Genomic DNA, 26,667 nt, shown 5'->3' on the forward strand with positions numbered 1-26,667 from the left:
CTGGGGAGGCTGGTTTGATCATTTACCAATCGTGCGTGAATCTCCAGCGCACGCTACTCTGTATCAACGCACTCTACAATCTGTACAAGTCTCATTGCATACATAGTGAAGTAGGCGTATCATCGCCCATCACAAATAACGAACGTGTATGTCCGAGCTGATTTATGAGCTGCATACCGTCCTCACTTTACTTAGTCATTGTGTCAGCGGGAATGCACTCCCTCTCAGTGACATCCGGCATCAATCATGATATTCTGGTCGAAATCATGGACCTTCTGGCCGACGAGGGTAGTGACAAGGCTTGGCGTACTGTTGCGGCCATAGCGCGGACATGCAGATACCTGCGGGTGGAGGGAGTTCGACGCTTGCTGTCCCGCACCGTGCGTGTCAATTTCCACCTCATGAACCAGTCCCACCTTGTCAGTCCATTCTGTCGCTTCGTGCTGGGAGATCCCATCGCCCGTCTCTCCTACCTACGTCGCCTATCCGTTGATGTGCGCCACCTAGAGGAAGGCTCGGCTCGGCTGTTTGCCAGAGTCCTTTCCGGGTCGTCTCATCTTCACCACCTCGAGATCACCTCCCTCTTTGAAGTGACGACACCAGTCCTCCACATTCTTTGCTCGGCATTCTCGGCGCTCACTTCCTTGCAGCATTTCTCAGTGGGATACTGTAAAGGCGAAGACCCGAATCACTATCCAGTACTATATCATGCACTCCAGACTATGCGGTCACCCCTGACTTCGGTGCATATCATCGTTCCACTGATCAAATTCCCAAATCCATTTATTTTGTACACGCGCGACCAAGATCCCATCTTCCTGCTGTCAAAGCTGACCGGCTCACTGCGGAGGATCTCGGTCTACGGGGTATTCGCAATAGGGGGTGGGATCCATATCTATCACCTCGTGGAGGAACTTCAGATCCAGACCTACCTTGCGGGAATACCACACCTCGCAACCTACCTCCTCTGCTTTCCTAACTTGAAGCACCTCCGATGCGGTTCTAGGCGGACTGCGTGGACCCGTTATCGGCATGCCGCTGATACCTTGAAAGAGAAGTGCTATTTGGCCACTATCCAAGACTGGAATGACCTCAACAAGCGGGAGACCACACGGAAGACCCATGCATGGACGATGCTGGAGTCGTTCCGGGGCAGTATCATTGACGCATACGTCCTCGCTCTCCCGTGTCGGGTGGAGCGTCTACACCTACTGAGCACAGGAGGCAAGCGTTCAGCAGAGTATACCATGTTATCCTCCATCCTCTCCGACACCCGTCCTTCATCCCTACGCCTTTGCCTCAAAATCTACGAAGGTCGTGGTTACATCCCTATCCTGCCGCCACAGTCATCCGACTCCTGGGCTCAAGATCTCACTACGCTCGAGATCCGAATCAATATCGTCAAGCAAGTCTTTGATTTACAGAAATGCATTGTACGCCGTTGAACATCCCTCATTGTCTACTGATACTGAGATGAATATGGCTCTCTCTAGGATCATGTTGTCGAGATGCTCCGCACGATTACAGTAACCTCTTTCCGACTTGAGCTCCGCTGCGCCAATACAAAATGGCAGAGTCACGAGTCGCACCAAGATCGCCAGGAAGCCATTCCCAGAGGCATGAAGTGCGTTGAACGTTACGAGCACGATGAGCATGATGTTTGTTACATCATGCGCATCCTCGAGCAACACGACTTTCATCAACATGTTCGGGACATCATGAACGCGAATCCCACACTACGACGGGTGGTGGTGATGTGGAGACGCTGCGGCCATATGACGAAGGTCCCAAATCAAGTCGTGGGCATTGACCTGGACGAGATTCCCCACTCTATCGACCGGGCAGGCGTCGAGGCCGATGGGTGGGATAACGTCGGTGAGGATTGGTAGTGGAAGTACTATCGGTATCCCATCTTCCCATCTTGATGCGTTGACGAAGCGCAGGCTGACGTGCATCATTCCCTAGGAACTATACTTGTGCACGATGGCGGCACTCATTCACCGTCCACGGCCTCGCGATGGAGTCCCAACGCCTATACTGAACAACGCTCTTGCCTGTCGGATTAATACCCATCCTGAGGAGCGAGGCGCGGACGTGTCGCGTTCTGCGCACAAGGTTGCCACTTGAACGCGCATTTCCGCCGTGGTCGCAATATCGAGTTGCGACCGCGCCCACAAGCGGGAGAGGCGGGAGAGGCGCGACGGCGAGGATGTCGCGAGGTTGGGCCGCACTTGGTACCTTTGCCTTTCTCGAACAGGCAGGTCACGCGGCGGAAGGTGCCGTCGAAGACGCGATCCCAACCTCTACCACTGCCGCGAGGACCGATCCCGCAGTCGGAGTCGTGATGAAAGAATGAAGCCCCTTCCACTGCGACAGAGAGTCAGGGAAGCCGACGATGCGTCCAGTCGGAAGGGTGACGCACCTCAGGAGACTAGAAGGAAGGGGCACGCGTACAACAGTGGCGATCTCGAGAGTATAAGCCGGGAGCCCGAAGGTGATGCCTGGAGCGATGCATGGGGATAGCCGCGATTAGTACGGAAAGCCGGGCAAGTTGAAGTCGATGAAGGTGGTGACTTTGAACTCGTACAACGACGAGATGGCGTAGACGGATTCGTTCTGCGAGTTGGTGACTTTTATGTATCCCTAGAGACCGGGACATTGAGTGGATGGTGGTACAGCTCGATCTGTACGATAATATACAGCCATGAGGAATGCGATAGAGGGGACGGCCTAATGCTGACATTAGCTATCCCGGTTCTCTGCAGGATAGCGGTTAGGAACACACCGACGCGCGAAATACAGCCAACATACGCATGCTAATGCGAACGCAGAGGAAAGCGTCGGGGTAAGATAGTGAGTTACGGGGCTCAATGTCTCCGTTGACTGTGCCGCGGAAAGATGGTCAGAAACCGCCGAGATCGTCCGGACAGCGTTCCACTCCACAAAAGGACGACGCACCTCCAGGACAACGAACTCGACAAAAGAAGGAGCCGAGTACGTTGGATTGCAAGCCGTACAACAACAACATGGCGTAGACTGGTTCATTCTGCGAGTTGATGACTGCGTGTATTCCTATAAATCGGGACAGTTGATGCACGGATTCTTGTTGATACCAGACGAGATGGAGGAGACGGTCCAATGCAAGGACGGCTGACATGAGCCATCCCGGTTCTCTGCAGGATAGTGGTCAGAAATGCACTGACGCGCGACATACAGCCGACATACCCATGCCAACGCGAGCGCAGAGGAAAGCGTTGGAGTAAGATATTCAATTGCGGGCCTGGATGTCACCTTGACTGTGGCGCATCTGCTATGGAAAGACGGTCAGAAGCTGCCGAGATCGTCTAGACAGCGTTCCGCTCCACAAAAGGCGGCGTACCTCCAGGACGACAAAACGTTGTACTCGACGACGTTGCTCCGCTCAACAGTGCCATCCTCAAGCCTCGAAGCAACAGGCTCTCTAGGGCAACACAATTGTTGATATCACTCCAGGCGTATGAGAATAAGGCAACTCACTTAATAGGGAACGGGTGCGACAGACAGGAAAGTAATCTTTTCGCAACGCTGCGCGGATTGCAAAGACCATGGACCACCGCAGCTCGTCCTTTCCCCACCCTACGCTGGCTCCCCTATCCAAGGATGCGCCGTCTAACACCCCGCCACACGAGGATACTGCACCGGTCGATGTGGCGTCCGACCCCTCCGACCTTCGTGACCTCCAAGAACACTTCTCATCCCTCTTCCTCCCTCTCGACTTCCCCGCCGACTGCTCCGATTACGAGAACGAAGATGAGGGGTACACCGCAGGGGATCTTGATCCGATCTGGACCAGGGCAGGAGTGATCACGGACGACGAATTAACGAAGGGGAGGGAAGAGGCGAGTGCGCACGAGAAGATACGCATGCTCATGTCGAGGCCTCAGGATCCAGGCATGCTCGTAGAGGCATCGCAGCCAAAGAACGTGGTGGTGGAGGGTACTCCGCAGTGGGCTGTGGTAGAAGAGGTGGACGCGGACTTCGCGCCAGAAGCGGGCGACGTCAGAAGGATGGCAGAGTCTCCGTATGAGGCTGAGGAACTTGAAACCGACGACGCGAGGGCGGAGCTATTGCGCCATGTCAAGAATGGCATGTCTCCGGGTTCGCATTATCCACACGGACAGAAGCGGAGCAGTCACGGAGGATCCACGTGGGCTGCGATGCAGAGTGAGTACCTGCGACGAGATACCACGCATAGACGTCACTCACATGCGAGACGTCTAGGCATGTACTTCTGCCAGAGCGAGTGAATGGCGTTCACGGCAAACCGACTGAGGCGCGTTGTTCTGGATGTCGTTTGTAGATGGGGCAGCAAACGGCGACAGAACCCGTGCGCGTGAATGCTCTTGGGGGCGGAAGGGAGTTCGTACGAAGTAGCACACCATGTGAAAACATGTACAGCATCATGCATGCAGTTGTGCTGAGCGTAGATGACGCGCATGAGTTCAACAAAATAGGATCTAGACGGTGTCCTGACCAGCACTCACCAGCATGTTCCGCACCTACTCCAATTTGATTTAGCTCTCCTCGTTACACGCACATTTCCACCGTGCTCTACCTCTATCACGTTCTCCTAATTGTGGTTGTCAAGATGCCATGTGAGTGTGAGCGCGCGTAGCAACTATCGCGTCGGTGTTCGCTGGACCGAAGGGGCATCCGGCTTCACTTATCGTGCTGGTGTCTTCACGCCGACCAGAGGGAGATGGAAGAATACGAGACTCTAGCATGACGTTTCTGAGTTAAAATTGAGCTGGTAAAAGTTCTAGTGCAACATGTCGATGACGGGCGAGGATGAAGTGCAGGTACAGTCGGTTAGCGCTGGGTCTCCGGTGATCTAGATTACGACCTCTTGCTTCTCCTTCAGGAGGCTTCTAAATCGAAGCTCTAGATCAAGTTGTGAAGAAAATACGATGTATTGCAACAATGTACTTCGCTAGCTCTTCAAACCAGTATGACACTGATGCCGATAATACCAAACGCGAGCTGTGTGTTCGTCCGAGATGGACTCAATTAGACACTAGAAACATCCCGCATATGTACAGCAACAGATAGATATAATGCAGCGCGTCACCTACGATGGAAGAACTCGTTCGCACGCCCGAAGTGACCATCCCCGCTCTCCGTCCCCGCTAGAGCCACACCAGCGCCCCTATGGCGGCACTCAGTCCAACCAATCTGCCTACTGCCCTGCATGCCCTCCTTCCGCACTCCCGACGCCCCGACACGGCGCGACACCAAACCGGGCACAATTGCACACAACACGTTCAAGCTCCCGCGCCCCGCGATGCTCGCCACAGTCCAGGGACACTAGTCCGCTTCCGAACCACAAGACTGACATCACGCACCGAGGACGAACGACGACCTGCAAAAATGATGGCGCGCCACCGCAGCGCTCTCCGAGCCTCTCTCGTGGACCGTCCGCACCTCTGTCTTCGTCGATAGATGATTCCATGGATGGGCAAGATGTTCTAGTCTCCGACTGTACCGACGAAGACGTATTCGAGGATGCCCTCTCATCACCGGTGGAGACACCGTCGCCTGGCGCGGAATGTTGCATGGATAACAGGTCAAACATACCATTCCCTCCGTCTGCGGTAGACGTCCCCATGCCAAGAGCCTCTTCCTGTGGTCAGTAGCGTCTCGCAGACGATGCTGAACGAACCCTATATGCAAGACTCACTGGCACTATATGCAAAGGTCCACCAACGACCGCTGCCTATCCCTCCGCTCCCTCTCCCCCCGCGCTCGCCAGCCCGTCCACGTCTACGACCCCTTCCCGATCCTCGACAGTGCGCCTCACCTTCCCCTCATACCACGAGTCCTCCTACGTCTCTTGCTGAACCGACTCGGCGAACGGAATTCCACAGGGAGGGGCTTACAGGGGCGATAGCCTCTCCCACTCTGATCTGCGAGCCCTTCACATCTATGTCACCGCTTCCTCGTAGCGATGGAACCATCACACGGTGCGGCGACCTGCGTATCGCCACCGCGACGCACGAAGGCAGTAGGGAGAGAAGCACGAGGATATCGGCGAAGAAGGGACAAGACAACCAACTTCTGCTACCGCCGCCGACGCCGGACGCCGCCGCCATATCGTGATGGTAGGATGGAAGTCTTGCAGCGCGATGGAGGGACAGTGAAACCGAGTGGTAGGGAGGACGACACATCCCAAGAGGCTCGCTGACGAGGAGACGCGTGGGACAGCGACCATGGACGCGCCAGAACCAAGAGACCGAGGTGCACGAAGCGACACTTGTCGGTAACTTGAACTTCCTTGGCGGGATGATGAAGTTGAAGTCGAAGAGGGCGGCGAACACACTGGAACGGAGGACGATGGAATCGCGCGTATGCGGGCGAGGACGTGTTCAGCGACGTACGGCCGTGGTCGAGTTCCAGCTTCTGCTCCTTTCAATCGCGGCGTATGAAAAGGACAAATCAAGACGGGAGGACGGGAGCAAAGCACGCGCGCTGAGATCCTGCTTGCAAGCATAGGGACTGACTATATGCGCAGTCCTGTGACGGTCCAGGGCTTAAATTTCATGACAGGAACTTGCTACAAGACGCAAGACTCACCGAGCTCCGGCTGTGGAATCACCAACCATACGAGGATCACACGGACTAGCACTTGCGGTCTGCCCTCCAACGCCGTCGAACAACCAGGGATAGCCGTGCGGACGGGTCCTGTTGGAGGAGGAGCTGGGTGGTCCAGTGCGCCTTGGGGACAATAGACGGCCGCATGCACGCGCCATCGACGAGGAGGTATCATGTACAACGTAGATCCTGGGTCGGATGCGGGGTTATCGTTTGGTGCTTCGGTGAGAGGATGGCCTTGTGCGCCAAGGTACATACGGCCAGCGAGATGTGACCCGGAGGACCCAGCGTGGGTAGCGTCGCAAAAGTACCCAGCCTGAGCAGCGTCACAGACGAGCCTCATATTAGATGAGGACCAGCATAACGAAAGAAGAAGAGTCTGCAGTCGCACTGGCAGTGCGTCCGAAAGCTTGTCGGGGACCCCGGAAACGGATAGCGGTGTCATGGGTCTAGGTACTGTAGGCGCTTCGCATCTTCAAGTTCAACTTAAACAGTTCCGACCATGTTCGCCCATCCGACACGAGGAACTCGGCGTAGCGACTCGGACGTCCTCGACCTCGCGGGGCTCAAATCCGTGCAGAACTAGTAAGTGTCCGACAATCTATTGTTCGAGGCTTACAAGCGCGGTTTACTGAAGGAGTCGACCAGGATTTTTGGACATTGGCTGAATTCGGAAGATAGTGATCCGGCTGACGCAACGATATAGACCAGAAACGGCGCCCTAACGTCTCTCCAATATATTTGCTTGGTGAGTGCCTGATTTCTCACAACTACAGCTCCAGCCTCCTGCTTGTTTGTGATGTCGCTCCATTTGTTGCCGTCACGCGTAGGGGACATATTCCCCGCACATTATGCGAGCAAGTGAATGCTTACGGTATCACGCACCTACCGTTGGCACAATCCATCCCGACGGTGATGCTGGCGCGGTAGCAAGTTGCGACTATCCATCGCCACAGATCGTCGCTCCTAAGACTGTTCTTGATTCTGAGATAACTACCAGTTGCGTACCTCGAGTATGTATACTTGCGGTTCTCAACGGACAATTGCAATAATGACGTTCCCTTCAGCCTTCTGAGTTCGTCGGACCCGCGTGCTCCGGGCGTCCTGTATGTCCCCAGTGGACACAGTCTGTGGGAATGATAACCCGCGTGAGCACGCAATTGAAGGAGAAGTGATGACGAGGCCTAGGACGAAATAGACGGATGAGATCCAAATAGGACGTCCGCTATAGCGAGCAGCAGCGAGCAGTCCGAGCCGTACGCGAAATAACTGGTGAGACTTCTCATACACCTGCCTTTGTTCCGAAGACGTCAATAACGGAGGAGAATGTCGACTTCGGCAGAATATCAGCAGGCCACGCATGCTAGCTCTTCGGGCAAGAGGAAGTCATCTCCCTCGCGTAGCCGGAAGCTGAGGAGAGCGGATTGCCGATCCTCCGCAGATGCCTGATTAGAGTGCCGCGATATCAGAGTCTGTATAAGGTAGCTCGAGAGAGTCGTCGGGCGCGCCATAAATGTCGCAGTTAGAGCTGGAGGAAAGGTACCAGCGAGAAAGTGCGGGACTAGATCCAGGTCCGAACATCTAGATGAGTATGGCGGAAACATAACCGTCACCTCTCTTCCTTCCACTTCGCTCTCCTCTACTTCCTCCATCGGATGTATTTGCATGTGCGAGCGTATTACTGCACGTCTTCTGGCGCAGCAGGACCGCATATTGCATTCAAGCAGCGCAAGGCCCTGGGTATGTACTATATACCGGTGGACGACGACGATGGTGTGAAGGTCTCCCGTCCTCGAATCCTCGCTGAACTGACATAGACTCGACTCGATTAGTCTTCACTACTTCATGACTGCATAGGTCACCTCGACATGCCGGGAACATCGGGCCACTATTGAAATACGCGAGGTATCCTACCTGGCCACGGTGACGCGCTAGGATCACAGCGCTCTCGCTTCACACTAAGACCTCAACTTGCACCGGGAAGGTCAGGATATTTCTTACCATGCACTGTCTCTCACTCACCGTTGGCCTTTCAGAATGAGAGAGATCTGGACCAGACGACCCATATAGGATCACGATATCCGCAATCCCAATGGAACCTGACAACCTACTGGCGCGCATCTGGACGTCTACGGCCAGATAGGTCATTGTGGGCCCAACATGCCACGGCGAGGAAACGCGTTCGGACAAGAACTGGAACCAGAGCTGATCTCGTGTCTTCCGTCACGCCGCTTGCTCTTGCGTCCCGCCTGACGCGGCGCCGGTGAGTTACTAGCCTTTTCCTCGTGCCTTTCTATCTACTCAACTCCCGGCATAATTCACGACACTGCAGTGGACCACTCCGCATCTATACGGTTCTGTCTACACTCGGCGTGCACACCCATCGTCCTCTGGTTGCCCACGCATCCCCTCCCCAACATCCTCGCTAGTGCTTTCGATCCACTACCACACACCCGGCAGACACTGTATTCGTGCCCGGGCAGCAGACGTTCTGCGTCACCGAAGACCTCGTAACATGGCTATCGCCGCACACGCCCACATATCCCGACCCACGCCTCCAGGCATGGAGGGTCGTGGCAGGACCCAGGATCATCGACGACTTGCTCCGCCACATGGAGCGACTTCCGGCGTTGGCACGGCTGTACCTCGCTCCCCGGAACCTCGCCGCAGTACAGCCCGCACAACATGGCACATCAAACCAAGCGCAACGCCAACCTGTTGCAGCGACGGTTCGCAGCCGTACATTGCCCACTGAACCTGGTAACGGACCTCTGAGCGTGGCGGGCGCCACCACGACCGCACGTCGACGTTCTGCGTCCGAGTCCGTGTTGGCTGACCGTCTCGTCTCTGGATACTCGGACGATGATTGGCAGCCTGTCTACCCGTCGGACGGGACGGTTGCTGTGGTAGACTGTGGTGCGCCTCCATCATCGGGCCTCGGAGGCGACGGCGGTCAAATGGTTCCATCTGAAGGCGAGGACTTGCCAGATGGCGGGGCTTCGGAGATGTGGCCATTGTTGGAAGTTCTGCACGGGGATCTGTGCGATGTGCACAGTGTATGCGTTGCTCGTCCGGGTCGTATCCGTGAGCTTTGGGTCAGAGTGCCTCCGCTTGTATTTCAAGACGACATATCCAAAAAACGGTTTATGGATGTAGTTCTGACTTTTAGTCCGGAGAAGCTGCAAGTCACGACAGATGAAGGCGAATACATGGACCTCTTGTCTGTCCTTGTGAGTACTACTTCAATGTTACTCGGCGGCGCTTTGCTCACTCTCTCTTCAAGGAAGAAATGAAGACAACATCATGTTGTCGAGAGCTTCAGGTCTACCTGCGCTCCAACAACATAATAACTACAAATCACTCGGTCAAGGATAACGGAAGTCCCGGAACTCCCAACGGAAAGCTGCCCAATCGTTTCTCTAAGCCTGCTAAGACCTCAGCACTTGGTGGCTGCTTAGCTTTTCATGACATAGCAGCCGCTTTTGTATGGAAGTTGCAGCCGATGGCGGTTTCGGTCGAGAGATGTTGAGTCTTTGTTGGCATTGTTCCACTTCACTGCCCTCTATTATGTTATGTTCGAATAGTCAATACACACTGTAGCGAGCAGTACGAGATAATCCGACAGTGAGCGCTAGGGAATCTGGTGTGATCATTGACCAATCGTGAAGAATCACTTCCCGTCACTCGGCAGTATCTACTACTGATCTAATCTCACACCACAGGGCTCATACAGGTTCGGGCCCCACGTTTTCAGACTACACACTCATACACAGCCGTCAGTGACTGTCGCGTTCGAAATCTTCGGCATACCGTCGCCTCCCGCACAGCAGCAAGGTCATATGTATGTCTGAACTCAGTCGTGAGCTGTATAATGTCCGTGCTGACTTCAGTCATCGCCTCAGCAATGTCCTCAAAGCCCTTAGTGACTTCCGGCATCAACCATGATATTCTGGTCGAAGTCATGGACCTCCTGGCCAAAGAGGGTAGTGACAAGGCTTGGCGTACTGTTGCGGCCATAGCGCGAACATGCAGGTACCTGCGCGTGGAAGGAATCCGACGCTTGCTGTCCCACACCGTGCATGTCAATTTCCATTGCATGAATCAGCCCCACCTTGTTGCTCCCTTCTGTCGCTTCGTGCTGGGGGATCCTATCACCCGTCTCTCCTTCCTGCGTCGCCTGTCAGTTGATATGTACCACCTCGAGGAAAACTCGGCTCGGCTCTTTGCCAGTCTCCTTGCCCGCTCGTCTCATCTTCAATACCTCGAGATCACCTCCCTCATGGATGTGACTAAACCAGTCCTCCGAATTCTATGTTCCGCACTCTCGGCGCCCACTTCCTTGCAGCATCTCTCAGTGGGGTTCTGTAAAGGCGATGACCCGAGTTACTACCACATACTGTATCACGCACTCCAGACTATGCAATCACCCCTGACTTCGGTGCATATCGTGATCCCATTTCTGGTATTTCCAGACCTGGGTCCAAATATCCTGTACATCCGGAGCCAAGATCCCATCTTCCTGCTGTCCAACCTGTCCAAATCACTGCGGAGAATGTCGATCGGCGGGGTATTCTCAGTAGGGGGCGGGATCCGTATCTATCCCCTCGTGGAGGAACTTCAGATGTCGTCTTACCGTGAGGGAATGCCCCACCTTGCAACTTACCTCCTTTGCTTTCCCAACCTGAAGCGCCTCCGGTGCAGTTTCGAACGCATGCCGTGGATCCGTTATCGGCACGCGGCTGATACCTTTACAGAGGAGTGCGGTTTTGCCACTATTCAAGACTGGAATGACTTCAACAAGCAGGAGACCACGAGGCAGACCCATGCGTGGACGATGCTGGAGTCGTTCCGGGGCAGTATCATCGACGCATACGTCCTCGCTCTCCCGTGTCGAGTTGAGCGACTGCACCTGCTGAGTACAGGAGGCAAGCGTTCAGCAGAGTATACCATGTTATCCTCCATCCTCTCCGACACCCGACCTTCTTCTCTACGCCTTTGCCTCAAGATCTATGAAGGCCGCGGTTACATCCCTATCATACCACCACAATTGTCGGAGTCCTGGGCTCAGGCTTTGGAAGTGCTCGAGATCCGGATCAATATCGTGAAGCAAGTCTTCGATCTGGAGGAATGTGTTGTGAGCCATCCCTGTTCCACTTCATGGTTCACTTGCAAACATTTATCTCTCTTACCCAGAACCATATCGTGGAGATGCTGCGCCCGTTGCCAGTAATCTCCTTTCGACTCGAGCTCCGATGTGCAAACATGACGAAACAAGTCAATGAAGACCAACAAGACAAGAGCGAAACATACGCAAGTCTTAAATGCCTAGCTCCCTCACGTATGAGAATGGGCACATTCTGCTACACCCGCGACATCCTCTTGCAGAAAGACCTCCATCAGTGTGTACGAGACATTGCGCGCGCGACCCCGACACTTCGACGGGTGATGCTGATGTGGGCACGCTGCTACGAATACGTGCCAGAGCAAGTGATTGGTATCGATTTCGACAACTTGCCGCACTCCATCGACAGGCCCGGAGACGACTCGGACGGGTGGGAAAAAGTAGACGTGGATTGGTAGTCGAAGTCCTATAGGTAAATCTATCTTCACGTCTCCCGAACCGCGAGCTGATGCTGTACAACGCCTCCCAGATAATCTGACCGGCCGCGACGCGACGAAATCTCTCGGTTGTGCCTGCCTATGAAAGTCCTTCAGCCTCTCGAACGACAGCAAGACTTGTACCCCACGAACTCACCGCTCAGGCGCGCTCCTCCCGCACACGCGTCGCCATCCCGTCTCGCTTTTGACCTCAAGGTCGATCTACTCGTTCCGTGACTGGGCTTCCTCCTTGATGTACAGAGGCGTCTGCGAGGACGTCGCCGGTCGGGATTCCATCCTCCGAGAGCAGTAGCGCGAACCAGCCGATCGCGTCGACAGGTCCCCGCCATGACCTGACCGACAGAGGCGCCACCTCATGCTAGTCACCCGATCACGTTCCCCACTTCTGATCGTCCGCGGCTTCACAGTATGCAAGAATCCACCAGCGGTCTCCGCGCTCACCGGCTATCCACATCTGCGGCCTCTTCCCGATTCCCGGATGTATGCATCCGCGGTCAAAAGCTCTTGTGCGCATGCGCCCGGACTCAAGCAGCGATGGATGGACTACGCAGAGCAGCAGCCGCGACGGCGGGGCACATACAGTGTCCGCATCCGACGACGAAGTAACCTTCCGCTCTATCAGCCGCACCCGCCGTACGCCCCGCCAGCAAGGCCAGAAAGCGTTGCAAGTTGCCGATTGCTGGCGCGAGAGAGAGCTGCGAGGAGGACGAAATAGGCGGGAGAGGGACGAGGATGTCGCGATGTTCAGCCGCGCTTGGTATCGTTGTCGAGCGTGCAGGTCTGACGCGCAGGGAGTCGTCGAGGCCACGATCCCACCACCTACGACCGCCGATAGGACAGTTCTTGTGGTCACTGCCGCCGTCTCTCAACGGCAGCATGAGAGCCTTGCAACGCGATGGAGAGTAAGGGGAGCCGAGGAGGCATCCATCCGGAACGGCGATGCACCTCAAGAGACTGGCAGAAGGAGGCACGCGCCGAACAGCGGTGATCGAGACTCAGAGACCGGGAGGCGGAGGTGATACATGAAGCGGCCCGTGAGGACAGCCTTATGAGCTTGAGGGACTGTGTTCGTTCACATATACTATATAGCGTAGCTCGATCTGTACGATACATAGTGCACGGATTAGATCTTCAAGACAACTATACGATCGACACTCGCACCATACTGGAGGAGGACTTGGAGCGTCGAAAGATGCTCCCTTCTTCCATATACTGCTGTTCGGTCACATCTTGTGGGAGTGTGGGGATTTCCCGCCGGACGAGCTGTTGATGGTAACTGGGAGTGTGTGGGAGAGGACTCCTGGATACAGCGGCTCCTGCAGGGGAGATGCAGCACAGAACGAACAGGGTGTTGCAAAAAAGGTTTCGTCCTCGAGCGGAGAACAAGATACGTTCTGGAGCAAAGGAGTCAAGCGACTTACGAGCATCCGCATAGACATGGGCCGCACTACACGACCACCGGGTGTTCACGCTAAGCTGTGCTTTCAGATGGGAGGAAGATATTCCATAGAGCTATCGATGTATGTACAGCGCAACACTCTGGACGAAAGCTATCGCATGAGTGATATTTACTAGAACGGAGTGCACAATTACTCACCTTGGTATCCATACAATAAGGCCGTGTCGTGTCCTTCTCCTTGCCATTATTGCTTCTATGCTATGCTCACTGCGTCCGGCAAATCTCCGGCCAATCTCTTCCCGTCGTCGATGTTGTATGCTCGGGCGTCGTGCATTACGTTGTGGCCGCAGAGACGTCGGGTATTACCAGGCTTCAGGAATTGTTGAGGCGAAATTCGCAGTCATAGCCTAAGCCGATGTAGGTATCGAAGCAGTCATGGAAGTATGATGAGCGGTAGGTTCATGGATTCGACGGAGGTTGTGGAAGACAACAACGAGGACCTGTTCGATGCCAGCAACAAGAGGCGCCGGAGGCGGCAGTTGCCGATGGATCGAGATGCAGTCTCTACCGGCCTCCTGCGCCGCAATGCATGAGCCGGATTGCTTGCTGTCGCGGTTTGCAGCTCTTCACAAGTAATGCTTCAGGGAAGGTTAGGACTTAGTCTTTCTCCTGAATTGTAATCGATTGAGCGTGCATGGAGGTTCGCCGTCAACTAGTCGACTTATAACCGCCCATCAGTACTGCCGCATGCACGTTCTCCAATGAACTGCAGCCGATCTTCTAGACCTCGCTCCTAGCACGACGTGCTCATTCCATGTTCGATGTTACTCTTCGACCGTCTCACAGGTGGAAACAGAGCCCATTATCCCCACTAACGCGTTCACAGGAGCACCTGAGAACTTCATCATGGTTCGAATAATATCCCTCCTGCCGTCCTTCGCACTCCGAAATTGCCCGTCGCAATATCCGCGCACTGACAGCTAGTAGTATACGGCCGGACAGCTGGGAGTGTCGACACGTTGTGTCCTCCTCTTCTGTGCGCTATTCTCCACTTCCACAGCTACCCAAGTCGCTCGGCCTCCGGTATATCCATGACTTCTATCCCTAACCCGACAGCCCGTGCACACGTCGGTGCATTGCACCCGGGGCACACGGATAGGCACGGAGATGATGGCCGAGGATGATGGCCGAGGATGATAGGTGGAAAAGGAGGGAAAAGACTGGCGATTCAAGGGAAAGTGGGCATTACAACCTTCCCTCATCACATAGAAGTGGAAGCTGACGTAGCATGGCACGCACGTCCAGACGTGGCGGGTGTACAGAGCCAAGTTGGGCCCTAGGACGCCGAGTATAGGCTAGTGAGCTCCCACTGGATCCCTCTCGTGTACGTCTATACTCCCGGAGAGATGATCTCTGTGCTGCCGCAGCCCTTGACCGGAGTTTCGTTCCAAGCGGGCAGCGCAGGCGTATTAGAGGCGTTGCTCCCACTCGCGTCCCGATATGCCTCGGCGAGTCATTGAAGGATCACATGCACAGCACATCCTGTCGTTGATTGTTTGTCAGCATGTCGTCCATGTCGTTACAAAGAGCTAGCTACGCACATCATACAGCTCGAGTCTCTCCGATTGCATCTTCGCAAAGTCGCGACCTGCAACGCACAATCCTGGGGAACACGGGTGATGGAAGATCGGTTCACGGTCGTGCGTGCGTCGAACCTAACCAGACGCGATACGTGCCGCACGACGAGAAGCGAGAACGAAGCCAGGCATGAGCACCTCAGCCTGACTGCCAAAAGGTTCCGAACAGGTTGAACGGTGTCCATTATATTGGACCAGTGGGATTCATTGTATAGTATATAGCGCGCTGCGTGTGGGTAGTCATCTTCGAATAATGCCGCGGACGAGGCGGGTCCTAGGCCTTAGGTCTACCAAGTACGCGAACAAGAGGAGTTGTTAGTCCCATCCAGTAGCGTCATACAGTAAGTCCACTCACAGCTTCGTACCAAGGCGGAACGAGCAGGCACGGATGGATGTACACCGGGCTGGAGGGTTGGGAGGCTGTACAACGGTGCGCCTCGGCATGATTTGAAAGTTTGGGAGAGCAGCGATGTGAGCTAGTAGTCGCAGCTCTATGATGATTCGAATAGGGCGATGAAGGATGATGGACGCGATCGCGGAGGGTCGGGATGGAGAGCTTGCGGGTGGAGAGGTGGAATACTGACCTCAGCAACGGCCGCCACTCTGAGAGAAAGAACGAGAGAGAGAGGATGTGTCAATTCACTGTGATAGTACAGACTAGCTTGGGGAATCAATTCAAAGCCGGGCGGACGAGAACGACAGAAAAAACTTACTGCATACCAGGTCGCCGGACGTGCCTCTTTGCCCGCAGTCTGACTATCGCGTACATCCCAAGCATCCTTATCGTTCACGAAATGTCGACTACGACCTCATTCCGCCATCCAGCAACATCCTCGACATCCCATGAGACAGGAGACTGCTTCCAGTCCGGCCACACCCCTCTCCGTCTCCACATGAAGCGATTCAGAATTGATGATCGTACCTATAACCGCCCTCCTAATGACAATCTATGCATGAGCTGCGGCAGCTGTTGAATGCGACGAAACGTCGTGTGATGTCTCATGAATGCCAGAGGACTTGGGATCAGACCGTCGACGGCGTAGCGTGCCCCGCATTGGAAGAACGAAGTAGAGAGCGTAACAAGATCCGGAGTGAAGAGCTTGAGTTCCTAGTCCATGCTATCGTCGTCGAATTATCCCAGCTGTAAGTTGATGAGCATAAGGACCAGCAAGGTGACACGGTGGCGGGAAGGAGAGGCATCCCGGCATCCCGGAACGGGCAGCGTTCTCGAGCGGGCGCTTTGTGTCTTGAGTGACATTCCCGACCATGAACTTGAAGTGAAGTTGCCTGCTATGAATAATTCAAAGGTACTGTATGTGTGTCCTGGATCGATTGATGATTCTTAGAGATCTTCTCACTTACAATGTCAATACGCAGTGGTGTGCCGGACGTTCCAAGATGTAGCGTCATCCGTTGTTTGGATGTCCTCGACCTTGCCGGACAGACTTCAATACCCAACGGTACCTGCTCTCGTGAGTCGTCTTCCGGTTCAGCTTGTATCTCGGTACCTCGTTTGTTGCAACTGCTGATGCGAGACGCGACCCTGCCCCATGTAGGTCCACTGGCCATAGGAGGAGCTGCGCTCCGTCGTCCTCGACACGCTGTCGAGCTCATGGCTACAGGTAAGCCAGCACTATTCATGCACATCTCATCTATTCTTGCGATAGACCCCCGAGTATTACGTCAAACTCTCGGACAGCCGCAGTGTTGTCGTACAGGAGAGAGACGACCTCGAGGGTGGCGCTTCTCACCGACGAGTCACAACCCGGGTACGACCAGAGTGGGTAGTTGTCCGAGAAGCTGCTGCTCGAGGCCGGCAAGCGTGGTCTGGACACTCTAAAGTATGCATGTTAGAGCGGAGCACATTATTGACTTTCTTTTGCCTCAGGAAACAGGTTGAGGCCTTTTTGAGTCTGTCATAGAACTGCTCGACGTCGACTGGTGGAGTCGAGGTGGCCCCGCCTCGTACATAATACAACTGCACTGAAAGTACCTGAATGGTGAGCACCCAATCATCCGCGCCTACTAGCTCCGGGTCGTCCACGATGTCGCGAGATCCATGCGTAATGGCAACCCGTGGGCATGCAAGTTGGCACCTCGTGCAACTGAAAGTCGGAGCGCTCCATGCGCTAGGAGCTGCCTCCCGTACATGCGAGCAAGTGAAAGCTTACCGTGTCCCGCGCACAACCCGCAGGAGATGCTAGGGCGGTGGCGAATCGCGACTATCCACCGCCACAGAATCTTCCAACGCTACTCCCGGTTCCATGACACCCATCGGTCACGCACCTGGGCTCTACGCGATGCTCGAAGGGCATCAGAGTCTCAGGTCGCCGGACCTTATCCTCCAGATATCATCATGCATTACGGCCCTGGAGGCGGTCTGTGCGAAATGATAGCTCGCATGAGCGCACATTTGAAGGAGGAGGAATGACGACGCCCATGGTCAGGAGTTTAGGATGGGATGGAGGTAGACCGGAGGTCCGCTGTGGCGAGCAGCCGTGAGCTCTCAGAGCCCCGAGCTGATAATCCACCTTCAAGCGGCTTCTGTACTTCTATACTGCAGACGTCGGCACTGAGGATAGTGGTTGCCTTGCCTGAATATCAGCACGCCACGCATGCCGCTATTTCGGGCAAGAGAATATTATCTCCGTCGCGCGATCGGAAACTGAGGAGAACAGTTTTGTGCCGGTCCACCGCAGTTGCTTCCACAGTACATACCTCTGAATGTACGGTGTTAGGGCATATGTGGCGGTCCGCTCAAGAGAGACCTGCTAAGGCAATGATAATGATCTGGTTAGCCTCAGTAAGTCCCCCGCGGAGCAGGAGAAGATGTACGGAAGAGACGTTGGGGGGCTAGATCCAGGTTAGGATCCCGCTAGCGAGGCGCGCACGGGCTGTGGCGGAAAACTTACCACGTAGCGTTACATGTCCTTCTCTTCGCTCTCCTACTGCCTCCGTGGGATGTATCTATACTGTTTCAGCAACATCATCGACGTATTCTCATCGGCGGATGTAACACCATATGCCTTCCGTCGCGGCATACCAGGATCGCAGCTTGAGTTGCATTCAAGCTCATGGTCCATGGACGACGGTGGCGCGAGGCTCTCCCATTCTCACATTCACTCTGAACCGAGTTCAATTCGAGTGGGGAACGTTCTGACTGCTGCGAAGCTTACGGCGCCTCAACATGCCGAGAACTTCAAGCCGTTGGAGTATGCGATGGTCTCCCCGCCGTGGCGCGCTAGACCAGCGCACTCGGTTCCCGCCTTGAGACCTCGACTTGCAACCGGAATGTCAAGATATTCCTTGTCATGCACGTTGTCGCACTCACCATTTATTATTCACCTACAGTATGAGACCCGAAACAGACGACCCACATGAAATTGTCTCTGCGATCCAAATGAAAGAAGACCTGCCGGCGCGCATCTGGACCTCTGTGGGTCCATAGGGTTGTTTAGTAAGGGCTCATCATACCACGACAACGATGAAACGGATGGATCAGAAATGAAGGGAGCCGGTCTCTTGCCTCTTCTTCGCGCCAATATCTCGTTGTTGGTGAGTTGTTCCCTTTTCGTCTCATCATTCCATCCATTCCGCTGCTGGTATAAATTATGGCTCCCTGCTGACATATTCTGCACCTATCCCACCCCATCTGTCCTCCGAGAACACCTATTCGACCCGCTCTCACCAACACCTTCACTCTCCGACATCCTCGCCATACTCGACAGACACCCCAGACAGCACACGTTCCGTATCTCTGAGGACCTCATGACATGCTGGCTATTGCCTCACACGCCCCCATACCTCTCCCATTGCCTCCATGCCTGCAGGATGAATGCCGTCTTCGGCATCGTCAAGGACCTGCTTCGCCACACAGACCGATTTTCAGCCTTGTTAGGGCTTTACTTTGCTCCCTGGTCGGACATCACCATGGGACAATTCATGGCACTGCGTTGGAATTTTATGCATCTATCCTCCTTCGGAGCACGCCCACTCCACTACTCTCGCCAACACATCCACTCCCCAACGTCCTCCCCGGTACTTTCCGACTATGCCACACTCGGCAGAGCCTGGATCAGTGTCAGGGAAGCCCGCCGCACACGCCCACGGATCCCGACCCACGCCTCCAGGCATGGAGGATCGTGGCAGGCCCCAGGATCATTGACGACTTGCTCCGCCACATGGAGCGACTTCCGGCGTTGGCACGGCTGTACCTCGCTACCTCGCTCCCCGGAACCTTGCCGTAGTACAGCATGCACAACCGGGCACATCACACCAAGCTCAGCGCCAAGCGGTTGCGGCGACGGTTCGCAGTCATACATTGCCCACCGAGCCTGCTACTCGCTCACGGCAGCCGCACAGTCTTGTCTCTGCCTCCTCGGCCGATGATTGGCAACCCGTCTACCCGTCGGACGGCACGGTCGCTGTCGTCGACTGCGGTAGGCGACGGTGTACGCCGTCTCAACGCAAGGACTTACACCGTGCGCATGCGTACTCCTTGACTGCGGACCGCGGTCCCTCCGGCAACGCGTCTCGCAAACCGACCGCAGTTTTGCATGGCGATACATAGGTGTTTCCAGGAGATACCCAGGAAACAGTTTATGGACGTGGTTCTGGGTTTTGATCCGGAGACGTTGCAAGTCGAGATAGACAAAGACGACTACACGGACCTCTTGTGAGTGCTGTCAAGTAATGATCGTCGGGGGCTGCTTAGCTTACTTTCTCTTCAGACTTCTGGGAAGAATCAAGAAAGTAATACGTTGTCAGGAGCTTCCTGAGATCTTCCTGCGCTCCAACACCAGAGCTCCCGGAGCTACCCGCCTCGTTCCCTGAACATCCTACTAGATCCTCTTCAACGCACGCGATACCCTAGGCCATCATACCCGAAGAGAAGTTAGAGCCAAACTTCCCATTCGAATTTCACGCACACATTGTCCTTCTGGCTTAGATGGCATGTTGGCGACGTCAGTCTGCGAGTCATCCTCTCCCTGGGACGACTGTTACGCACCCTGTGTATCCGAGAGGGCTCAGGTTGCCATTCGTCGTGAACAGCGGCCGGTAGTGGAGGTGGCGTCCGCCACGCTGATGGCGCCGTGAGCAGGACCTTGAACGGGCAACGTGAAGACCTGTCGTCGATCTGAATGTGACATGGCGGGTTGTGCTTGCTGTTTGGTGGGGAGGTTCTGCGGAGCCAAGTACAGCGCTGCCAGAGCCGGCAATCGGGCTGCGTGGCGGAGCATGCCGTTGATGACGCTGGAAGCCGTTACTATCCTCCATGCATGGAGGTATGGGGAGGAACCTTGAGGGGTTGACGACTACTGTTGCGGAACATGCCCCCGAGTCTCGGACAGTCGCTTCTGCCCGCATGTCAAATTCCATCTTATGAACCAACCCACCTTCGCTTCGTCCTGCGCGATCCTGTCACCCATTTCCCCTACCTGCCTCGCCTATCTGTTGATATGTACCATCTCGAGGAAGACGCTCTTGCCGATGTCCTCACCTCGCCGTTCCACGGCAATCACCCATCTTCAGCACTTCAACGCCACTACCCCCATGGATGTGACTAAACCAGCCCTCTCAGGGCATTGGGGACCTCCTTGCAGCGCCTCACATTGGGGTACTATGACGGCAACTAATCCGAAGTCCAAGCTAGCAATTACTACATCATACACTCCTTCCAACTATTGCGATAACCTCGCGACCTCAGCGAAACCCTGAATACCCTTCCGCAGGTTTTCACGCTTGAGTCCCGTGCCTCACGCTCTACCATGATGCGCAACCATGATCCCGTCTTCTTGCTGTCCGATCTGCCCAGCTCACTTCGGAGAATCTCGGTCGGCGCAGAGGGATATTAATAATTGGGCCGGGATCCATCATGATCAATCCTCTTGCCCCATGAGGGAATCCCTCACATCGCAATCTACCTCCTCTGCTTTCCTCATCCGAGGCGCCGCCGGGTAACGTTTGCACCTTCTGATCAGAGGCGGCAAGCGTTGAGCGGAATATTTTATACATCCACCCTTTCCTAAAACACCGGGCCTTCGTCTCTACGTCTATGCCTTTAAATCTACGATAGGCGTGGTTACACCCCTATAACAACCCCGATAATCGTCTTGGACTTGAGATCCTCTCGACCGGGGAGGAGTAGATGCCGATGGGTCCAGGGCGGGATTTGAAGAGAATAAATAGTCGAAATACTGTCTGCGTCCCCTCTTCCTGTCTTGATATTGACGAAACGCAGAGTGACATGGTGGCACCGTCCCCAGAAACTGCGATTGTACGCTGTTGCGGCACTCGATTCACCGTCAGCAGCTACGCGATGCAGTCCTAACGCATGTACTTGTACAGTACTCTACTATACAGCGCTCATGCCCGTTGAATATTTGAATACCCATAGTCTAATGGGAGAACGAAGTGTGGACGTGTCGCGCCTTGCGAAGATGCGAAGATGACAAGACAAGGTTGTGCATACTCCTTCTGCCGTGGAGCGCACGCACACGAGGAAGGGAAATACATAGACCGCGCGAACCGAGACGACTTCACTGTGACCGCGAGACGAAGCTCCTCAGGCGTCGGAAGGCACAATCCTGTTAGAATTTTACAGCATCAAGTTCGCACTTACTTGCGGGGTTTTTGAGGGCTGTCGCACGACGTGGTGTGGATGGGGGAGAGTGAGAGGGGGAGTGGGGGGTCAAGTATTCAGGACTCCATAGAACCATACATATACATCCATAGAACACCGTTTTCACCAAGCCCAGGGCCATAAGTAGCAGCGGGAACCGGAAACGACAGATCGCGGCATGCGCGTGTACGTACACATGCACGCCGAACACTCTATAGGTAGCTAGCAATCAAACCAACAACGTCGCGAACAGCGAACGAGGAACAAGACGCAAGAACGGCGCCCACCCCAGGCCATCTCCATCTCCGTCTCCTCGACTCGTCAGGGGCAAGACGGGACACAGGGATGAGGAGAGGCGAGGCGAAGCGCACGTAAGAAGGAACAGCTCGGGACTCGAGACGCTCGAAACAAACACAGAACTAACCAACAACCGGGCGAAAGAACACAAGGGGGCGGCGAGGCGGGTATGACAGGGTACGGTAAACCATAAGCGGTACGCGGTAGCGCAGCAGGCGGAGGATAATAGCAGTATGTACGGTACTTCTTTGGCGACGTTATGTTCGGAGGGGCTATATGTAAACAGGTAGGGGGATTGGTGAGGGTGAGGGGGTAGGGAGTAAAAGAGGGGGTCGGTGTATTGATGTATGGTATGTATGTACGGTGTATGGATGCATGGATCGGGATATATGGTACGAGCGAGTTTTGTTTGTGATGTATATGTATATGTATGGTTGTATGTATGCGACGGAGGGCAAGGCGAGAGCACGAGAGCCAAGATAATACATATAGACGAGCGAGTATGATACCAACGGATGCAGGGACAGAGCGGCAAATAAGAGACAAACGATCAGAATAGAGACCAGCACAGCGCGCGCACGGCGCACCAAGCGAAGAAAGAAAGAAGAATCACAAAACGGTGGTTTGCAAGAAGGAAACAGAATGAAGAAGGGTGGAACCGCACCGGAATAGGTTAACGTATAATCGCACCTCCGCAGTCGACCGCGACCGCGCGAGGCGCCATGACCAAGAACACGACCAAGCAAAGTGTTCCTGCATGGCATGTCCTGCACACGCACACTCTAGCTCCAGAGCTCCAGGCGTCAAGCCTAGCACACCTCTACCTCCCATTCACCGCCCTCCTTGCCTTTGCCTGGCATTCCACGCAGCGCGATGCGCACCCTACGCCTGCCCGATCCAAACGTCGAGCCAGCTCCAGGGCTTCCTGCGCGCGACATCCCACTCCCGACGCTGCCGTAGTCACTCCCGAGCTCAAACTCATACTCGTTCGGCGTGGCCGACGGTGATGGCATGCTTGGGAAGAACGAGCTCGTCGGGGATGACGCGAGAGGAGAGGAGGCCGAGGAGTAGGACGAAGACGAGAAGCCAAAGTCGAGCGAGTGCACGCCGGAGGAGCCGAAGAGGACAGGTTCGTTGCTGCCGACGCCAAGGAACGGACCAAGGTCGTCCTGTGCGTCGTGCCACATCGTCTGGTCCTCCTCGATCTCCTTGATCTGGCCATGCTCGCTGCCGTTCTCCGAAGCCGGGGGCGGGTGGATGCGCACGCGGATACGTCCGTCCTTGGCCGCGCTTGCGTCGAACGAGATGTCGAGGCCGCTCATGCCAAACTTGTCCGTGTCGAGGTCGACGAGCTCGAGCTTCTTGAACTCAGGCTCCGCGCTCTCTTCCAGAGTCAGGGACGAAGGGGCCAGGTCGAGGTCCATAGCACCGGTGCCGAAGCCGAAGCCAAAGTCGTAGTCGCTCGTCGGGAACGTGGCCATGTCCAGCGACGACGAGTGCGAGTGCGAGTGGGACGGGTTGAACGCTACGCTGCTGGGCATCGCGTTGTGCGTGGGCATGGAGAGGAGCGTGGGGAGAGCGCAGAGAAGGACCTAAGAACGACGCTGATCAGCTTGTGAGCGGCCTCGGAGAACGCCAAATTCCGTACCATGAGTCCAAAGCTCGCCCCTGACCGCTCGCCCTTGTGCGCACGCAACGACACCGGCAGCTGAGGCTCGACCGTCTCCATCTTCACTTCCGTCTGTGCTGGGGCAGGCGCCGGGGTACTCGACAGCTTCTCCGCAAGCTCGCGTTCACGCTGCTGCGTCTCCGCGAGCTGACGCCTGAGCTGCTCGAGCTCCGACTTGAGACTGTCGTCGACCGGAGGCGGCGTGTGCTGCTTCTGCTGGATGGATGCCTTGAGGTTGGCGTTCTCCTGCTCGAGCTCGGCGACACGACTGTGGGATAACCAGTCAGTACGTGGACACGATCAGCGGGGCTCGTCCGGGGCTTCTCCCACCTCCCCGAGACCGTCGGCGCCGCGGGCTCCTGGGATTGCGAACTCGATAGGAGATCGACGATAGCTGTGCGCGTCGGCGCTGCTTGAGCATCACCGCGGTCATTGCATCAGTGCATCCACGATCTTTTGACGCGGACAACGTCCACGAGATGTGATCTCGGCACGCTGATGTCTATTCTGGACAAGTCGCACCGCCAAGGGCCAAACGCGCATTGGAAACTGACCTCGCAACACGAAGCTATGCGCGCTCCGGCATTGCATCCCATGCAGCTCCTCTCAGCGGTGGGAGACCGCGAGCGGCGATAGTCTCGACTGCACCAATCAGAAGGCGCTTCGAGGCGCCCAGGGAGGTAGGGGCTAGACGCCCATCAGGACGCATAGCCCCTAGCTCGCGACGGCCTCAAAGTATGGATGAAACGTCTCGAAGAACTTGCGAGGGGAATGAGGGTGTTCGAGAGATGGAAGAGACACGCGCACACAATGGAAGAGAAACGAAGTACTCACATCTCCATGTTCTCAAACTCCTCCCGCTTCCTCTGCCGACTCAAGAACGCAGCGGCGCGGTTCTTGACCAGCCGCGCCTCGCGTTTGCTGAGCCCAGAGACGTCCGGGGGCACAAAGTCCTTGGTGCTCACGCGCTCGCCGGAGCGTGCCTTCTTGGTCGTGCTGCCCGCGGGGGCAGACATGGACGGCCGCTTTGCGGGGACGACGACGACGCCGTCGGACGAGTCTGCAGCCGAGAAGGTGTGCTGGGAGCCGGGGAGCGACTGCGGCGCGGTCTGTGGGGACGACTCGGGCGTGGACGCGGGGCTGCTCATCTGCATGGGCGTGGGTGCACTGCCGGGCACGAAGTCAAAGACCTGGTGGGTCGGCAGGCACTGTTCCGAGGGCACGTCCGGCGTCATGCGGCCCTTGAGGACCTTGCGGGTGTCGGGGAGCGCACCGGGCATGACGGAGGGTGCAGGCAGCGAGAACGGGTCGTAGAGCGCGGCGAGGGCGGGGTCGCGGTCCCAGGGCACGGGGAGAGACTCGGAGAGCGGGGAGGTGAAGGGCGCGTCTGCAGCAATGATGTTGGACATGTGGAGGGCGGGGAGGTGAATCGAGGACATCGTGCTCGTTTTCGCGGTCGGTGTCGAGGGCGGGAGTGCCGGTGGTTAGGGCGAGTCGGGCGGGCGACTGCGGAGGAGGAGGATGGCGACGGAGGTGGGGGTTCGGGTTCAAAAAAGATGGGAAGCAAGGGACGCGGACTTATATCGCTTCGTGCAGGGAGCCGCCAGGACTTCCAGAAACGGGAGGAGCTCGCCCAGGGAACTTTAGCTTGCCGACTTGAATCACCATCACCCCGCTCCTGCCTTTCCATCATCCCAGCAACACTGCCGTTTGCCTTCAGTCTTCGTCGCCGTCCAAAGCAAAGTACTCTACGAACGCCGTCTTTGCGGCAGCGACGCGTCCGACGTCGCGCGAGCGTATCAGCGTGAGCGTCATAAACCGCGCGATTGGCTAGAGCCAAGGCCCCGAACCATGCCAAAGGAGGCAACTGCGCGTCCGGCGCACGCCTTCCCACCACCGCGTCCAGAGCCACCAGATAACGACCGTTTCTAAAAACTCCCGCTTTCTCCTCGCGCGCCCGACGCAAAGAGGTCACAAGGCCCGAAGACGTCCCGCATCCCCGACATTCTCCATCTCTCTCCGCATGTCCTCTTTCGCCTTTTCCAGACCCTACGGCCTCACGCGAAGGCCCACCCATCCGGTCCACAAACAAGCCCACAGCCAAAAGCCTCCGCCCTCCTGGTCACGGACCTCTTCACATGCACCCCCGGCGGAACGTGCTCTTCCGAGCACAGGCGAACGACGTCGTCCGGCTGGCGTCCTCGCTAACATTGGATCTTGAGCTCGTGCAGGCCTCTGTGCGCTCTCCGAACACGGTTCTTCCTCATCTTCGCAGGTGACATGGCCCTCGGCGAGGGTTCCGGGATCTGCGCGTCCCTCGCGAAGTCGCCTGCGCACCCTCTTCCGCTCGTCCTTCTATCATCTCCGAGCGGCCCTGATCCCGAGGGCGAGAGCTCTGGCGTATGACCGTCTTGAGCGACTTCCGTGTGGCCCCCGCACTTCTGTCGTTGGCTTTGTCGGTCGTACCTCGACACTTCAGCTGCGTCATCTTGCCAATCGACGTCCACTGCGGCAACAATTTGGTGAGTCCCAAACGCTGACAAAACTCTTCCCACCGATGAAAGTCATCACGGACCTCTCTCAACAGCCCAAAGGTCACCATCACACACCTCGAATAGGCGTAAGGAGCGCGTTCCTTGAAGTGCGCCTGAAGCCCCACGAATAGCCTCGACGATCTGCACCCACGCGACCCTTGTTCGCACACCTTGTGATTCTGCAGTCTTTCTCTGGAAACAAATCCGGTCAGCTATCCGACCTGGCAAAGGACAATCCTCGGCTCACCGTCGCGTGTCCACCA

The 26,667-nt window shown here is 56.0% G+C and overlaps 12 protein-coding genes across 12 annotated transcripts; 7 read left to right on the forward strand and 5 right to left on the reverse strand.

Annotated features, from left to right (window-relative positions):
- Positions 1-266: 266 nt before the first annotated feature.
- L226DRAFT_576681 (uncharacterized protein) lies at positions 267-1,889 on the forward strand (the record flags this gene model as incomplete). Its single annotated transcript, XM_067685413.1, has 2 exons — positions 267-1,433; positions 1,494-1,889. The coding sequence occupies 2 exons, from the start codon at positions 267-269 to the stop codon at positions 1,887-1,889; spliced, it is 1,563 nt and encodes a 520-aa protein (XP_067528684.1).
- Positions 1,890-1,931: 42 nt separating this feature from the next.
- L226DRAFT_541014 (uncharacterized protein) lies at positions 1,932-2,731 on the forward strand. The gene has a single exon (XM_067681985.1). It carries the CDS (start codon positions 2,353-2,355, stop codon positions 2,521-2,523), a length of 171 nt encoding a protein of 56 aa, XP_067528685.1. The 5' UTR covers positions 1,932-2,352; the 3' UTR covers positions 2,524-2,731.
- On the reverse strand, positions 2,584-3,329 carry L226DRAFT_368168 (uncharacterized protein). Its single transcript, XM_067674278.1, has 4 exons — positions 3,226-3,329; positions 2,959-3,173; positions 2,786-2,883; positions 2,584-2,730 (listed from the first exon to the last, which is right to left on the reverse strand). The coding sequence occupies exons 2-4, from the start codon at positions 3,155-3,157 to the stop codon at positions 2,644-2,646; spliced, it is 384 nt and encodes a 127-aa protein (XP_067528686.1). The 5' UTR covers positions 3,158-3,173; positions 3,226-3,329; the 3' UTR covers positions 2,584-2,643.
- Positions 3,330-3,584: 255 nt separating this feature from the next.
- Positions 3,585-4,286, forward strand: L226DRAFT_527447 (uncharacterized protein; the record flags this gene model as incomplete). Its single annotated transcript, XM_067679113.1, has 2 exons — positions 3,585-4,203; positions 4,261-4,286. 2 exons carry the CDS (start codon positions 3,585-3,587, stop codon positions 4,284-4,286), a joined length of 645 nt encoding a protein of 214 aa, XP_067528687.1.
- Positions 4,287-5,016: 730 nt separating this feature from the next.
- Positions 5,017-5,832, forward strand: L226DRAFT_368214 (uncharacterized protein). The gene has a single exon (XM_067674280.1). It carries the CDS (start codon positions 5,094-5,096, stop codon positions 5,670-5,672), a length of 579 nt encoding a protein of 192 aa, XP_067528688.1. The 5' UTR covers positions 5,017-5,093; the 3' UTR covers positions 5,673-5,832.
- Positions 5,833-5,986: 154 nt separating this feature from the next.
- Positions 5,987-6,988, reverse strand: L226DRAFT_368203 (uncharacterized protein). Its single transcript, XM_067674279.1, has 3 exons — positions 6,610-6,988; positions 6,414-6,549; positions 5,987-6,354 (listed from the first exon to the last, which is right to left on the reverse strand). The coding sequence occupies exons 1-3, from the start codon at positions 6,783-6,785 to the stop codon at positions 6,097-6,099; spliced, it is 570 nt and encodes a 189-aa protein (XP_067528689.1). The 5' UTR covers positions 6,786-6,988; the 3' UTR covers positions 5,987-6,096.
- A 3,543-nt stretch (positions 6,989-10,531) lies between these two features.
- On the forward strand, positions 10,532-12,207 carry L226DRAFT_576684 (uncharacterized protein; the record flags this gene model as incomplete). The annotated part of the gene is made up of 2 exons (XM_067685414.1): positions 10,532-11,761; positions 11,821-12,207. 2 exons carry the CDS (start codon positions 10,532-10,534, stop codon positions 12,205-12,207), a joined length of 1,617 nt encoding a protein of 538 aa, XP_067528690.1.
- A 289-nt stretch (positions 12,208-12,496) lies between these two features.
- Positions 12,497-13,390, forward strand: L226DRAFT_368228 (uncharacterized protein). The gene has a single exon (XM_067674281.1). The coding sequence runs from the start codon at positions 12,729-12,731 to the stop codon at positions 13,263-13,265; it is 537 nt and encodes a 178-aa protein (XP_067528691.1). The 5' UTR covers positions 12,497-12,728; the 3' UTR covers positions 13,266-13,390.
- Positions 13,391-19,630: 6,240 nt separating this feature from the next.
- L226DRAFT_617739 (uncharacterized protein) lies at positions 19,631-20,140 on the forward strand (the record flags this gene model as incomplete). The annotated part of the gene is made up of 2 exons (XM_067687078.1): positions 19,631-19,957; positions 20,013-20,140. A coding segment is annotated over one exon (222 nt), but the record flags the coding sequence as incomplete, so codon positions are not given.
- Positions 20,141-20,205: 65 nt separating this feature from the next.
- L226DRAFT_541021 (uncharacterized protein) lies at positions 20,206-20,912 on the reverse strand. Its single transcript, XM_067681986.1, has one exon. The coding sequence runs from the start codon at positions 20,520-20,522 to the stop codon at positions 20,310-20,312; it is 213 nt and encodes a 70-aa protein (XP_067528693.1). The 5' UTR covers positions 20,523-20,912; the 3' UTR covers positions 20,206-20,309.
- A 2,098-nt stretch (positions 20,913-23,010) lies between these two features.
- On the reverse strand, positions 23,011-25,309 carry L226DRAFT_576686 (uncharacterized protein; the record flags this gene model as incomplete). Its single annotated transcript, XM_067685415.1, has 3 exons — positions 23,011-23,793; positions 23,850-24,138; positions 24,705-25,309. 3 exons carry the CDS (start codon positions 25,307-25,309, stop codon positions 23,011-23,013), a joined length of 1,677 nt encoding a protein of 558 aa, XP_067528694.1.
- A 731-nt stretch (positions 25,310-26,040) lies between these two features.
- L226DRAFT_368344 (uncharacterized protein) lies at positions 26,041-26,667 on the reverse strand. The gene has a single exon (XM_067674282.1). It carries the CDS (start codon positions 26,470-26,472, stop codon positions 26,134-26,136), a length of 339 nt encoding a protein of 112 aa, XP_067528695.1. The 5' UTR covers positions 26,473-26,667; the 3' UTR covers positions 26,041-26,133.

This window comes from Lentinus tigrinus (genome assembly GCF_003813185.1).
Source record: "Lentinus tigrinus ALCF2SS1-7 unplaced genomic scaffold L226scaffold_73, whole genome shotgun sequence".
Taxonomy (NCBI): domain Eukaryota; kingdom Fungi; phylum Basidiomycota; class Agaricomycetes; order Polyporales; family Polyporaceae; genus Lentinus; species Lentinus tigrinus.